The sequence below is a fragment of the Melopsittacus undulatus genome, chromosome 1 (assembly GCF_012275295.1).
Source record: "Melopsittacus undulatus isolate bMelUnd1 chromosome 1, bMelUnd1.mat.Z, whole genome shotgun sequence".
NCBI lineage: Eukaryota > Metazoa > Chordata > Aves > Psittaciformes > Psittaculidae > Melopsittacus > Melopsittacus undulatus.
Genome location: NC_047527.1, coordinates 102803982 through 102820922, shown reverse-complemented (window position 1 = coordinate 102820922; position 16941 = coordinate 102803982). Strand labels below are relative to the sequence as shown.

The following is a 16941-nucleotide window of genomic DNA, read 5'->3' as shown; positions in this document are numbered from 1 at the left end:
GAAAAACAGAATAGCCAGAAAACAAGTACCTATTTGAGACCTGGGGCTAGATTGAAAGCCCAGGACAGAAAACCAGAGTTATGACACTGTTTCATAGAATCATAGAACCACAGAATAGTTTCTGTTGGAGGGGACATTAAAGATCATCCAGTTCCAGCACCCTGCTGTAGGCAGGGACACCTTCCACTAGACCAAGTTGCTCCAAGGTGACCTTGAACACTGACAGAGACTGGCAGCCAGAGCTGCTTTGGGCAACTGGTTCCAGTGTCTCACCACCTTCAGAGTGAAGAATTTTTTTCCTAATATATAATGCAAATCCACCCTTTTTCATCTTACAGCCTTCCTCACTTTTCCTATCCCTATCTACCATTGTGAAAAGTTTTTCTCCAGATTTCTTTTTGGCCCCATTAGGCACTGGACCCTGCTCGCATGTCTCACCAGGGCCTGCTTTCCTCAAGGCTAAACATCCCTAACTCTCTCAGCCTTCCTCCAGTCCTCTGATCATCTTTGTGGCCCTCCTGTAGGTGTTATTTACAATTAATTTTATACCTACATGCTGGCTTACCCCAAAGTTGACATCTCTTCAGGGTGGTTGTATTCTAAAACGTAGTAAATGCTGCCATCTAATGGTGTCTGATCATTGAACATAGCAGAAATTGTTCCTGCTATTGTTTGCCTGAGTATGCTAAATCTTTCCTGATTCCTTGAAAAAAGGAAAGCACTTACACTTTTCTTATACTTTATAGGTAGCTATATTTTTTAAATTATACTACTGTGGTTTTACCCCTTTAATAATGTCTTGTAACAAACTGAAACTGAACATACCCCTTACAAAAGAGACAAAAAATATGTTAAACATCTGAGCACTTTTATTGAAGAATCTAATAGTCCTATTTCACTAGTTCTGAGGCCACGATGACACTTCACCTGACCAACTCAAACTGCAAAAGAACAATAAAGGTAATATTAATACATGTTATGCATATATAGTGGGTTTTTTTTCCCCAAAAACCAATTAAATAAACGCTTCCTCTAACTTTAATAAATGTTGTCTTGTAAGATATACCATGAACTCTTTTTCAGATTACTAAACAATACTTTCTATCACATTTGGATGAACTATAGTGATGAAATGTATATACAACAATTCTTAAGTTTTTCTGAAACAATACCTCCTGCATAACACCCTTTGATTTTGGTAACTATTGTTATCACAACTTTCATTCACCAAATGATACATAGAACACATCATATACAATTTTTAAGCACAGATGCCTGAGGATGATATGTTAAATTCACTTAGATGCATATACCTCAAAAATTCTTTAGAATAAACAAATCCATCCAAAAGTACTAGGAGGAAGATGGTGCCAAGCAACATAGAAATTAGTGATTGATTATACTCAAGAGTCTCGAATAAGCTCTTTTACATAAAATGCAGTCATTATTTTACTACAGTAACCGATTTTTCAAACCAGGCTTTATCTCTAAAGAGATACACATTGTTCTACAGACTTGTGTAGAACAATGTCTACATTGTTTTTACAGTAACAACAGATCTACGGGTTACTTCTGTAAACACAGAAACATGAAGTAACACAAAAAACAACTGCTGTAAAAATTAACTCACCTACTCCAGTAGCTGAGAAAAAAAAAATTCCATAGTTTGATTTTTCTCTAATATTTGACATAGTTGTTCAATTCTCAATTGTTTCAAGGAGCATTTGCAAAATAGCACAATCACAATACTTAAAGGCTGCCAGCATTATTCAGAATGTAAAATATTATGCTCCATCTGAATATTTTTTTCATCTGAAAATAACTGATACTGGTTTAGTCAAAAATGATGCAGCCTGGGGCAACCTTGTGTGTCCATATTATTGCTATCTGTTTCAGCAATACCATCATAAAATAAAGGGAGAGATATGGAAGATGTTGTCCATGATTTGTCTAGCTTCCTACCATTATCTTTATTAAGCATTGATGCAATAAGAGTTTCTTTCTCACATGTTCTTTCTTCAAGGACAGCACTGTTGTAGCGTCTACGGTGGTATAAGAAAGGTTTCTTTTTAGAAGAGCGCTGCACCAAATACCTCCGGAACGCCTTTTGAATAATACGAGCTGATACTTCCTCTTGTTTCCTTTTAAGGGTAGTAGTAATTGGCTTGCAAGAAGTTTTAGCTGGATCATCAGCCATAAATTTTTCTTCAATGTGCATTTCAAGATCACCCAAATCTCCAGATTCTCCCCAAACCCTTTTAGAGAAAGCAAGCAAGATATCCAAGCAGTGGATCTTATCTCCACTAACTAGAGGGAGGTCCATGGATATGAGCTGAATTTTATTAGGCTTTGGAATGCGCAAGGGTTCTGCCAGAGCATCTGCAAAGTCTGAAAGAGCAGAATATTCGATAAACTGTGTTGCCTGAGGATCAAATTTTCCCCAGGTCTCATAAAACATATCAAAGTCATCCTCACAAAGAAGATCTGTGCTTTCTTCAGTGGCAACATTGAAATTCTCTAAAATGACAGCTATGTACATATTTACAACAATAAGAAATGATATAATGACATAGCTTACAAAATAAAAAATCCCAACCCCCCTACTTCTGCAATTTTTTTTCTGCTCACTTGTTAAATTTAAGTTGGGAGCACATGAATTAGATTCTTTTAACAGAGGGGCCAGAAGACCATCCCAGCCAGCTGATGTTGTAATTTGGAAGAGACAGAGAATGCTACTATCGAAGGTTTGAAAGTTGAAAAGGTTATTAATCCCACCTTCCCAGCCAACACAGGCAAAGTTTGTCATGCCCACAACGGCATAAATGAACATAACCAGAAATAGCAAAAGACCAATGTTGAACAGTGCAGGAAGAGACATCAGTAATGCAAAAAGCAGGGCTCGAATTCCTCTAGCTTGTCGAATTAATCTCAGGATTCGGCCAATTCTTGCCAAACGAAAAATTCTCAGAACCGTAGGGGAGAACCAAGTTTGAAAGCCTTCAGCAAGTCCAGTACCTTTGAAATTAAAAAGAAAGCAGAATGTTGTCAAGCCATATCAGTGAAATTCCCTATTTATGTCTATTTTGCTATGTGCTATGCTTTAGGTGTTGAAAATAACATTGAGCATATTAAAAAACTTTCACCAAAAATATTATCATCAATATTGCAATTGCTTAAAAAAGAGCTTAGGAAGACAAATTGTAATAACTTTGAGTCTTGAAGAGATATAAAGATTTCACATAGTTTGGCAACTGCATTCTCCCAGTTTTCTCTAATTCAGGGGATAGAACTACACATTGCTTAAGTACTAAAAAGTCCTTTAAAATACATTCAGCTCCTGTGCTGGAAGCTAGGGAGCTTGTCTCCTAGCTGCTGTCTAATTGCTGCTTCTTCTACAGGCATAAGCCATATGCTAAATGTGAGACTTTTATTAACGCTTGGTACTTGAATGAGATCAGAGAAGAAAATAAAGGAAAACTGTCTTTCAGTATCCATCCTTCATCACACCTCATTCTGTGATCCCACTATCCGAATAGTTATACAGTAGTAATGTAAGTGATTACAAACGGAGGACTTAAGAATTCAGCATTTTTATAGAATAATAGACCTGTTTGGTTTGGAAGGTACTTTAAAGGTTGTGTAGTTACAACCCACCTGCCATTGTCAGGGACACCTTCAACTAGATCAAGTTGCTCAAAGAATCATCTAAGCAATTTTTCTGGGTTGCATGGGATAGCATAGGGGAACTGTGCTTAGGGATGAAGCAGAGAACTCAGATCAGTTTCTTTCCCATCATTTTTTTCTAACCTAAGCTTGGTAAGAAGCATAGACCAAATAAACTGTACAAGAAACTAAAGCTGTATATGAACCTTTGTAGGGGAAATGATACGCATTTCATCTTAGTTGAAAAGCAAAATAAAACCAAGCCAATTTTTATGCCTTTAACAGTCGCCAATAGTGGCCCAGATTTAGAATGGTGCTGAGCAATTAAATTTTCCTGAGCTTTCTAAATCAGTCCTCAGGATCTGCTTTCTTAAATGAAAGTCCTGGAAAATAAAACAAATCTTTTCCATTTTTCATACAAATGTATTTTTAACCTGAATTTGCTTTTACTATGAAAACAGTGGTTAAGGTGATTACATGTAAATTGAAGGAATAAAAACATCAAGAGAAAAATTTAAGCATGGTAACTTAGAAAATATGTTACTCATTAAATTCCTATTCTATTAATTACTTAATAAATCTATACTTAAAAAAAAAGCAAAAAGTTGAAAACTATCTATTTACCTTCTAGCACTCTACAAAAAATATAAGGAAAAACAACAATAAATTATTTTAGGAAGGATCACTCAGCATATGGTTTGAAAAAGTACAATGGATCTGGAATTTGCTTATCAGATACATAAGTGGTTACTTCATACTGAAATTTGGCTTAGTATTGCTAAGACATGTTACCTGATCTAATAACTATTAATACTTACTAACTAGTGAAAGGATCACAACAGCTAAATCAAATATGTTCCAGCCACAGGTGAAAAAGTAATGTCTTAAGGCTAGTATTTTTATGATACATTCCCCAGTAAACACTGCCACAAAAAACAGGTTGATCTTATTAAGAACATCCTTGACGTTGTCCTGGTTATTTTCTGCCATCATAATGACCATATTTAGACAGATGAAAACTGCAACGGTAATATCAAATGCTTTGTGTGATACTATATCAAACAGCAATCCTTGGAACGTATTCTGCAGAGAGAATGAGAAGAGCTGCTTAATGTTACTTGTAAGACCCAGACTACATTCAAATATAAATCAGTAACTTATGCTTAGAAAGAGAATTTAAGAGAATATAAATTTAACTATAAGCTCCTACAAGCATTTTTAGGTCATTTCTTTAGACCTTCGAAGAAAACAGTATTTGGAGAAATGTTTGGAGGCATCATGCAACCACATTTCCTTAGAAAATAATTATTCAGGAGGAAAGCATTTAGAGTACATTGTGATCGCTCTTTTAATAGGATTAGTTATTGAAGCAGAGATTTTAGGATAAGCAATTTGAACTAAAATGTCATAATCAAGAAAACCTCTGAGCAGTTACTATGTGAACCCAGGTGTGGACTTAAATTTAAGAACCTATATGAAATAAAGCGTAAGATTATTTGAAAGTAAGTAACAGCTATTTGGCATGTACTACTCCCTATTTATTCTCACTTGCAATAGTCCAATATAGTTGCAGAAGTAGTATCATGCAACTCAAATGTTAAGATCATATGGACATATGGTCGTGGATTTATGATTATCAAATATTTAATATGAACCTTTATATATAATTTGTACCTTTGAATAGGTGATAAACAGGCTGTGAAATTCTTTAATTAATGCCCACAAAGAAAGGCTGCATTAGACGGATTTAAGAAATAGAGAGTAAAATGTAAACACTATATTGAATGAGGAAGATGGTGGGTTCTAACATGAATTTTATTCCAGATGCCTGGCTATTGAGTTTGAATATGGTCATCATCTCTGTATCTTTGTCATGTCCTACTTAAGATGGTCTTACCAATGGTTTTGGGATGGGTTTTTGAGGTTTCTTTGATCCAAGTTTTTTTAGGGCATTATAATACTTTTTCTGTTCCTCAGTCAAAAATAGATCTTTTCCACCTAAGTGAAGGAAAAAAATACTGTTGTTCAGCTGAAGTTTAAGCAGGCAACTAAATAAACACCAACAAGCTTATGTAAAAAAAAAAAAAAAGTAAGTTACACCACAGCACGTTATGCCCAGTATATAAACTGGGGGGATTTACACAGAAGGGACCAATGGCTGCTTTAGTTGGGCTGAATATCAGTCAGCAGATGGTAAGCAACTGTATTGTGCATCACTGCTGGTTATTATTGGTTTTTGTCTTTCCCCTTTTGGTTTAATATTCTCTCTGCTTGTCAGTCCTCTCGTCATTACTATTATTATTAGTAGTATATTTTACTTTATTTTAGTTATCAAACTGTTCTTAGCTTATGGCATTTGCATTCTTTTGATTCTCCTCCCCAGCACTCCAGGGAGGAGAGAAGGGGGGGTGGTGAGCGAGTATCTACGTGAGACTTAGTTCTTTCAAACCATGACAATGTCAAACTAACATTCACACAATGAAATAGGGATTGCTAGAGACCCTGAATTAGCTCATGTAGTACTTATCATTTTCCTTTGTTGGTTGAAATTGCTGATAACTACTCCAATGAAAAGGTTCAGCATGAAGAAAGATCCAAAAATAATGAAAATCACAAAATACATATACATGGCTGAGAATGCTTCAAACTTTGGCTGTTCATCTATCTGTTAAAAAAAAAAAATCAAAACAGAAAAATATTATTGATAAAAATCAGATAATCACAACTTTATAATTTTCAATTTATAATAAAAATTCTATGTCTACACATTGATACCTTTCTTTAGATGTGTAAGTAGAACTGTCTTGTTCTGTCTTGTTACTGTTTGTAAAGATAATTACAAAGATACCTAGCCCAATCCAGCTCTAGCAAATTTAATACGACTTAAGTAGTAAATTAACAGTTCCAATCAGAAGTGATACTGTGAATTTCCTACATAGGACAACAGCTCAGACTAAACATAATGGTGAACCTCCAACCCCTTAAACGCTGTCTCAGACAAGATACGATTTTGAAAATCCAGCTCACTATGATCGGTCCTAAAAGGAACAAACAACTTTTTAATTAGCAGCTAATTCAATACATTGAATCATACAATGCTTGAATGAATAAGGAAAATGCAAATACGTTTAAACATAGAAAAGTTAAAAGACACTGTACTAACAAGAGAGTGAGAAACAGCACACGGAAATGGGGAAGAAATAGTAAGGGTGTCAAATATAGGGAAGAAAATCTCCAGAAATAACTGCTAAAGGTGCATGCACATTCACTCCAAGATCTTCTGAACTCTGCTCCCAAAACAGACTTGGACTTGTCCAAAACTTGCAACCCCTTCCCTTCAATATAGTAAGTTCCCTTCTCAGTATAGTAAATTTTAGTGTGGTATCACTCCATTTTGTCCAGTTTTCTCTTGTTTAAATTCCAGATATTTGGTACTCCAAGGATTATCATTTCACTTTGTAGTTTGATGCATTCATCTGCTTGTATTTCTGATATTGCAAATAAAGCTGAAAGATGAATGGTATGGATAGAAAATGAAAGAAGGAAAGATAAAAGAATTAAAATTTCCTTTTAGTGACATACCTGACGAGAATCCACTGCTGCATACATAATATCCATCCAACCTTTAAAAGTTGCCTGGAAAAAAAACGTAAATTAAAATTTTTGTAATTTTCCTGCTTGTTGAAAAAGCAGGACAAGATTCAGCCTAACTAGTAAATATATTCTAAAAGTATAAGAGCAATTTCTAAGGAAAAACAGACAATTCCTTCCTGCAATTTTTAGCAGGTCTGCAGAATCATGGAGCACTTTGGAGAATATACATCAATGAACCTCATTTAGAAAAGATACAGGGATAACAACCACTTTTTAAAATGTCTTTCTCTGCTTTGTTGCGGTATTAGGGAGATCAATAAATTAGCATCCCAATACTTTGTGACTTATACAATAAAATAAAATATAGAAATATAAATTGCATTGTGCATTTTCATTCTTATCGACTCTGAACTAACTTTTATTAAAGAAAATGAGAATAACTTTAAATCCAGTAACATGCAGACTATTTCAAGCTTAGTATATTAATCAAAATAGAAACAAAATTAAAAAGCCATTTAATACAGTGCTTGATTTTAACACAAGATTTCTTAAGTGCTCTTTAGGAAGAACTGAGCAGCTTATAGATAGGAAAAATATTATGGAAGCTAAAATCCCCCAATTTCAGTGAGACAAACAAGTGCAGTGGTATTGCATGGTTGGGCTGCTCAACTCATTTCCTTGAAGAAAACAAAACGGAGCATGTTTTTATAGAACTTACCACTTGGAGGAGAGCCAAGTATCCCATCCCAACATTATCAAAGTTCACACCACTATTTGTCCATATGCCATTACAGTGAGTACAATCAGTTTTGTTCCAAATTGAACTGGTATTTCCTTTTGAGAGTGTGCATTTCCAAAATTTTTTTCCAAGTAATTTTACTCCTGCAATGTTAAATAGGAGCCAGAAGACAATACAGACGAGCAAAACATTCAAGATTGAGGGGATGGCTCCCAAGAGTGCATTCACAACAACCTTAAATAAATAAAATGAATGAAAAGAATGGATTATTTACATTCAATAGCACCTTCACAGAAAAACATTTGTTTTTCCTTCTTCTGTATCTACTGAAGATTCTCACTCATATAAAAACTAGCAGATGACAAACATAAAGCTGGCTTTCAGCTCAACTTCAATCTTGTCTTAACATGTAATTCTGCAGCATCTATCTTGCCTTTTTAAGGAAGGAAGTAGACCAGATGGCAGCCGGAATTATCTTTGGGTAAAACAAATACATAAGATTCCGAGTCTGTATTACCTAAGGGATCTAAAAGTCAGGTATATGGGAATGGGTTCACAGAATCACAGAATTACTAAGGTTGGAAGGTACCTCTGGCAAGCAAGTCCAACCCCCCTGCCAAGGCAGGGCCACCTAAAGCAGGTTACACAGGAACACATCCAAGTGGGTTTTGAATGTCCAGAGAAGGAGACTCCACAGCCCTCCTAGGCAGCCGGTTTCAGTGCTCTGCCACCCTCAATACTTAGCTCTTCCTTATGTTAGAGTGAAACTTCTTGTGTTTTGGTTTATGGTCATTGCTCCTTGTCCTGTTGCTGAGTACCACTGAAGAGAGTCTGGCATCATCCTGGCACCCACCTTTGAGATACCTATATGCACTAATGAGATCCCTTCTCAGTCTTATCCAGACTAAACATGCCCAGCTCCCACAGTCTCTCCTCATAAGAGAGTTGCTCCAGACCCCTAAACATACTTATGGCCCTCTGCTGGACCCTCTGGCAGTTCCTTGACTTTCTTGCACTGAGCCCATACCTGGACACAGTACTCCAGATGTGTCCTCACCAGGGTGGAGGGGTAGGATCACCTCCCTCAACCTGCTGGTCACACCCCAGGATACTATTGGCTCTCCTGGCTGCAAGGGCACACTGCTGGCTCATAGTCAACTTACTGCCCACCCATACTCCCAGGTCCTTCTCTGCTGAACTGCTCTCTACTAGGTCAGCCCCCACCTGTACTGGTACCTGAGGTTCTTTCCTCCCCAGGTGCCATGCCCTACACTTGCCCTTATTGAACCTCATTAGATTTCTCTCTGCCCACTTCTCCAGCCTATCAAAGTCCTGCTGAATGGCAACACACCCCTTAGGTGCATCACCTATTCCCCCCAGGTTCGTATCAACAGCAAACTTGCTGACGATACATTCTTGGCTATTATTTACCATAGTATCATAAATATCCCTTTCTTTTATCTTGGAGGGGGTTTCCAAGACAACATCTTGCTCTACGTAAGAAAATGAACCTCACCCAATAACCACTGGCAACTGACTGCACACAGTACACGAAGTAGAAAGTCTGGCTTCCAAAAGGCTAAGTTGTTTTGGTAAGCAGTCTTCCTTCATTTAGACTTGCTTGAGGACAAGGAAAACGCAAACCCAGGATGACCAGTAAACCTCTTCCAGAAATGGTACCAGTGAAAATGGTATTCCAGCTTTTGGAGCTTGTGGTGGTGACATCAAGGGACCTGACACAAGCAGTGATAAAAACTTGTAGTCACAAATCCAGCTCATTAATGTTGAAAGGCAGGACCATGATTGTTGCCAGTGGGAATTTGAGGACTACTATCTATTTTTTTTTCACCATTCTTCACCACTCTGTGAAGATGCCAACGATCTCTGCATATTGAACTTTGCAGTTCAGTCAATCCAAACCAGATACAATAGATATCTGAGACCACAGATGGCTCTTCTCTCCCTCAGCCACCTCATCATAGAAGACTATCAGGTTTGATAGCCAAAATTTCCCTTCCTAAATCCATGCTGGCTGCTTGTAACTGATTCCTTCTTGTCCTTAATGGCCTTTCTCCCCACTGACTTTAAGATTCAGTTCACTTGCAGCAGATTTTAAAATCGAGATGCGACAATCTCCAGATATCTTATCTCGAGATAAGAAAATCCCACACTATTCAAGTTTGAAAGGACTGTTGTCTTTCAAATCCACCCTGGAGAATCTGAAATGTGGCACATGAGCTTGTCTAGGTAACTGCCAAGATGAAACTGGAAATACAGGAAGATGTTCCAGTGTTCACATTACTATACATAATGATTCCTTGTAGTAGCACATTATTATTCAATTTCCTTATTTCATTTGTACTTACAAATGTCTGTGAAAGTGTTAAGTATTATTTCAAAATAACAGCCATACATATAAGAAAGCAATATGAATCATCTTAATGCCATTAAGTCCCAAAAACAGATTCAAGGTGTAATTTTCACAAAAACTTCGAATGCAGCTCTTAGAGAATATGCACACACACCTCCAATATCCTTACCTTTATCCCTTCAAATCTTGACAAAGCTCGAAGAGGCCTCAATGCTCTAAGAGTCCTGAGAGATTTCAGGGCATTCTCAGAGGAACAAAGTGATGAGGCAGGAGCAGTATTTATTCCCCAGGAAACAAATGACAGCTGTATTCATTGAATTGAAACTGAGATTATTGAACAGTATACAAAAATTTCTCTTATTTGTGTCAGCAGACGATCATAACCTGGATGTTCCAGTAAGTCTTCTTTGACCAGTAAGTCAAATGAAGAAAATATACATTCAAAGCTATCATAGTATAATTGCACTTTTGCATTTCCTGATATTTTAAAAATAATGGGATAAATTCATTCTAATTTGAAATACTTTTTTTCTAAAAACAGTTCCTGTAATTTTTTTCAGAAATGGTACAGCAGCAAAATTGGTAACTATGGTAATTTCACACACTACCAGACCAGAAAGGATTGTTCAAATAAAATATTCCCATTTTCTGTATAGTTATTCTTGGAAGTGTATACAGTAATTACTTATCATAACTTAAGATGGTGGTGTGGAAATAAAAAATATTTTAAAAAAGATAGCTAGTCCTTATTTTATTTTTTGTAAGAGAAAAAATGAACTGTAAACATTATGTTTCATTATTGTTTCAATAATTCAGGTTTTTTCACTTTTCATGATTTGCCTCTTCCTATTTGAATTTTTTTGTCTCATTGTCTAGCCATTGCATATTTGCATGCCTTTCCTCCATTCTGAACAGCATTGTTATCAATATTACAGAACTGTAATTGCTAAAGTCATGCTATATATTCTTCATAAATAATCATGATACTAGATTTTTCTGTTGATATTTCCTAGTACTTTACAACTTCCAATGCTAACTACTCAGAGGTCTATCAAGCAGGTACTTTAATGTTACTAGAAGTCAGCTGCTTAGATGTATTGGGAAGATACTGAAATATTTTTCAGTTTTATATGGTAAGATTATATTATTTAACTTTAAATTCATAATAAATACGTATATATTGAACACTCAATTACCTCCATTTCAGAATTTATGATTTCAGCATTTATCTTTACAGCTATATAAAGGATTGATAGCATTTCTTAGACTGCAAAGCAAAACATACTTTTCTATGTCTCTAACTCTCTGGTTAATTATTTTTCCAATAATACTTTTCAACTCCTTATACCACCTAAATATATTCTTTTTTAAAGAAGAAACTATTTTTTTTCTATTTTTAAATACCAGAGCTGACAACAGCTTCACATTTTTTACTGTCTTAGTTAATTTATTTTACTTTTATTTCTGATTACTAATTGTACTTTCTCTCTCCACTTACATGTTTTCAAAACCAACGTTTTTTGAGGACCACAACTTATGGTCTCCAATGACAGTGACACTGAATAAAACATTCTTATTTGACTTCTGATTATTACTTAAAACTTCCACTTAAATCTGTTCTAACATTTCCTTTGATTATATTTTTTTTCAGCTTTTGGAAACTGTCTTTTAGACTTGTGTTAATTCATAATTAGTTTTGACATGCAGTTTTCTATACAGAAAATATCAAAATTCAATACATAAGACAAGCTGAATACAATACTTACACATATAATGATGAAGTCGAGCCAACACCAGGCATTTGTGAAATAACTGGGCAAACCATAAGCCACCCATTTCAGCAGCATCTCCATAAAAAAGATGTAGGTAAACATTTTATCAGCATATTCTAGGAGCATTTTCACTTTTCGTCTCTCCTGTAGGTGAATATCTTCAAATGCCTGGAATTTCAGAACTCAGTTTTAAAACATTCGGTAGTTTTATGGAAAATCTTTTAAATTCCACAAGAATACACAGTTTGGCTTATTATAACCATTTCATATTAAATGATGGGAAACCACCACATACTTTTACACTTAGAAGTAAAAACCTAAATTGTAAAGTAAGTACAATCTCATTTTGAGATTGCTTGAAAAATCACATACTTTCAGATGTTTATGCTCAACATTTCTTCAAAAAATTATCTCATGAGGTTCAATTGTGGCTACTAAAAATCTTGGCTTCCCAAATTACTGGAAAATTTTGAAGGTGTTAGTCTAGTATTTTTCACAATAAAGATTGAATTAAACACATTAACCACTGTCTTTCAGACCTAGGTCTTCCAAATGTGTCATCTTTAGTCAGCCTGTAAAGCTGTAATAAAGACACAAAAAAATATGACGAGCACTTTACCTGGAATTGTTAATTGCCAGAGTTTCACAATTTTTCACCTAAAACTTGACATTACTTTGATGTCAGTAAGTGTTCTGGAAAACGTTTTATTGATTGCTTTAGTTTACATCATTGTTTGCTTGTGTTTAATATATTTGCTGCCTTGCTAATTTATTTTAAAGTTTTGATACTGCCATTCTATTTTCAATTCCTTTTAGCACCTTGCACTACTTCCTCATCAAGCCTCTGGTTATGTCTTCATTCTTCCTTTCATCCATTTCTCCCCCACTTTATAGCTCCATCTCCATTCAATTTCTCTTTTGTTGCCACCATTTCTCATGATCTGTCCATCCATTTTCATTACCACTATTTCCCCCATGTCTGTCATTACTTTTACTTAAAACTTCTGTTACTTATGTAGATAAATCAGAAGCCACACCTTTTCTGACCCTCTACTTTCCCTAGTTATAAATTACTCATTCTCCTTTTGTCTTCTTTTTCACACTCTGTCTCAAGAGCTGAAAGTGCCTCTAGAGCACATCAGGGCATTTAACGAATTCCCTTTCTTTTACCCTTATTCAAATCTGTGTCCCCTTCTCTGAAATAGCCTCTGCAGCTGCTAACTTTGTCTTCTTGCCATGAGAAGTTTAAGAGTTTGTCTGTCCTCTCAGAGGGAATACACTATCTCACATCCTTGGTATGCTGGACCACAGCATCTTTATTTTATAGAAGAGCAAATGAAGTACAGAAAGATCAATTAATTTGCCCAAAGTCACATGGCTGTAGTCTGTGACAAAGATCAGGAACCAAACAGAGGGTGTCAAAACTTTAATCCACATATAGTTTCAATCTACATCAGCACTTCACTTAACAGCTCCTTACTCGACCCTTGAATCTCTTATTCTGCTGTTATTTTTAATAAGATCATGAACAGTCAGCACTATTTAAGGCAAAAGTGGGCTGTGTTACATGACCTAGATGGTCCACAGACCTTTGGTTCAGGGAAGCATGGCAGCAAAGAAAACTCAGTGGTTTTGCAAGCATTAGCTCAGCTACAGCGGGCCTTAACAGTTATGAGTTCTCACCAGTCACATTAATCTGGTGGAATTTATGCACTCCTGCTCCACAGTGTAATGAAATAGTAAAATGGCTTCTGGACCTAAGTGGTCTTTAAAGCAGTGGTCATTCAATTGTGCTACAGTCAGAAGAAATGTCTACAGAGCAGAGCTGTGTTCACAGGACTGTAGGTAACTGAGAACTTCTGGCACGCATGTACATAAGCCTATTAAGCATTTCCTACATTTTTTTCTGAACAAGTTTGATAAGTAATGTAATCTTTTTCACTGTTTAACCTTGACTACCTCAATTTCTACCTACCAATCAAATAAGTCATTATTTAGCAGTGATACTCAAAAAAGAACTCTTCTTTTGCTCTGAGCACTGAGCATTCACCACATACTTTTCTATGCATTCTTTCTATGATCACCACCTCATTTGATTTACTTTCAAGCATGGACATGCCTGATGGTATGGTGCTCCTTCATTCTAGCTGGTTCAGGAAATTCTGTATCAGCAAACAATTTTAAAAATAAACAGAAAATGGACAAGTTCCTTTTCACAATAGGACAACAGTATCTTAGGTAAATGTGAAAGTTCTTAACACCACAATACATCTTCAATGTGAGAGTAAAAGAAATAAATATAATAATATAATTTTCCTTTACTGACAGCCATCAATTTAAAATTTGAGAAATTAAATTAAATTTACCAGTGCGGCGCTGCTCAATATTATAATAAAAATTATAAAATGTTCAAACCAGCTATGTTTAACAATTCTGTAACAGGTTTTTCTAAAGTTCCACCAAGTTCTGCCTGGAAACCTAGTGGCATCCACTGCACAACATGGAAAACATTCAACACAACCTGAAAAGAGAAAGAAGAACATATTGGTCCCATGGAAAATGTAGAGACATGGAATATAAAAAGTGTAAGGTATCTTAATATGAGTTTCCACAGTCTATACAACCAATGCGATGTTTTACCAATGGGTGATGCTGTGTCTGAAGCAATCAAAAGCTAAGTAAAAGACAAAATTTGTAGGTAAAAATATCTTTTAATAGAGGAACTTATACATGGAAAAAGCAGAAAAGCCATTGTTCCCACAACCACTTCTGTGGGCACAAAAAAAGTCATTATTTCTATCTAAAAAATTTCTTGGTTTTTTTTTGTTGGTTGGTTGGGTTTTTTTTTGTTGGTCTTTTTTTTCCCTTGTATTTATTCCTTTTGTTTTGAAAATTGATAATTTAAAAGTTGGTTAGTACATTTGTATTTCTACTGATTATTTCACTCAATTGCACTGCAGAGACATTACAAGTAGATTCTTTATTCACCATTTTGCACCAGAAATTAACTTTTTCATTAATCTATAAAGGCAGTAGGGTTGCACCATAAGGATCAATGGAATCTAAGGAACCATTCAGGCAATCAAAAGTAGGTGTCCACACTGGGATAAGCTGTAAATTCCTCTGAATGTCATTAGCTGTATTGACTGGATATTTATCCACTGTGCTGGAAGCTCAGATAAATTTACTTGAAGGGCCATTTAAGACACCAGGTACAGACATACATATCCTGACATCTGGCTGCCTTTTCAGAAATACTTTGAGTGCTTTTGCTCATATGCATATACCTACAGCCTGATGCCTCAATAAGAGACTGAATCACACTTCAAAGATGGCATTCTGCTACCTAAACACAGGTGTTTTAAACCAATTTAGGCCTCTTTGGATATTGTACAGCTGTTGTGATACTTCTGCCAGCTTCATGCAGTTGTATTGCCTGCTCTCAGGCATCTTATATGGTTCTAAATGCTTGTGTTCAGGCATCCCAGCCCTGCTACAGTTCTGTGCTGGCTTCAGGTCTACTTATTTGAATTTTTATGTTTATAAACAAGTGCATCAGTTTTTGCTAATTTGGAAATGTTCTAAACAAAACAAATGAACACTGATTCATTTGGTGTCACCACAATATATAAAGGATTCTTACTTTCTGTAAAACAGCCCTTGGGTAGGTGTGAGGTTTGAGGCTGGGAAAAGGTCTCCAGGAGAACAACTGGATCCACAGTGCTGGCTTCAGAATAGCTACCACCATCATATTTCTGCAGAGGAGGGTAAAGAAGAGGATTTATTTGCTTTTCATTAATAAGGTTACCAGATTTAAAATAAATTAAATTTATCACACACCTCCCCAAAAAAAAGAAAAAACAAAAAGAAAAACTGCACCCTGCAAAATATCTTAATGAATTTAATGTTGCTGGACTGCCAAAATAAAATTACAAACAAAAGGACAGAAAAGGCTAATCCCTCCTCTCTGTTTCCATGGCTTTAATTTCATAAAGCATCTTCTAGTCATCTACATTGGACTTGTTGCAAGGAAAATATTTAGAAGAGATTATATTATGCTACAGCTTTACTTTAGAGAAAACTGTGATTTCTTCATGACAATCCAATTCTTTTTTTCATTTTCAGAGACACAAACCATGTCTCAAAAGGCTTCAATATAGGAAGGCCTAGCAGGAAAGAAATGTATGTATGGTTACACATTTCAAAGAGTTATTGTTATTGGTAAATAAACTACACACCTATAAAACTAAAGACAATAAGGAAAATAAGTGTAAAGAAAAAGGAATAAAGCAACCTATCAGCCATTAAAAATAAGTGCCCTGTATGACATGGAAAGGGAAGGCATAAGGATAGGGATAAGAATGAGAAGCCAGAAGAAGGGATAATTGCAGTCGTTGACAGCCATGCTGTTGTACACTAACTTAGGGTCCTAGGGAACCTTCAACAGACAAAAATGTAATCACTTAAATTCATGAGCATTTTAATATTTTAATCTAAATATAATTAATACATAAAATTAAATAACATATAGCAAATAAAACTTCTGGCCACTTTCTCTAAAATCAGAAAATACTAAAGTAGTTTGACATTTGGAGGTAGTAATCCAGAAAGTTGCTGGATCATTGGAGGTATGCCATGGTTCTTCACCTTTTCTGATGTGGAGCTGTTGTATTAGAATAAGCTAAGCTTCTAGACCAGAAAAAGTATGTCTGTTTGGGGAACTGTTTCTAGAGAAAAAAGTTTTGCACCCAGGGTTGAACAAGCAGAATTATCTATAAAGTTGAATAATATGTAATACATCT

The 16941-nt window shown here is 35.6% G+C and overlaps 1 protein-coding gene across 1 annotated transcript in view; it reads right to left on the bottom strand.

The window, feature by feature from the left end:
• Positions 1-1837: 1837 nt before the first annotated feature.
• Positions 1838-16941, bottom strand: part of LOC101879080 (sodium channel protein type 5 subunit alpha-like) — a 39677-nt gene continuing 24573 nt past the window's right edge. Inside the window, 10 exon segments of the mRNA XM_034060467.1 lie at positions 1838-3015; positions 4482-4746; positions 5561-5661; positions 6187-6328; positions 7246-7299; positions 7976-8230; positions 10537-10625; positions 12100-12307; positions 14506-14660; positions 15783-15894. Of these exon segments, the coding sequence (XP_033916358.1) occupies positions 1838-3015; positions 4482-4746; positions 5561-5661; positions 6187-6328; positions 7246-7299; positions 7976-8230; positions 10537-10625; positions 12100-12307; positions 14506-14660; positions 15783-15894 (2559 nt within the window).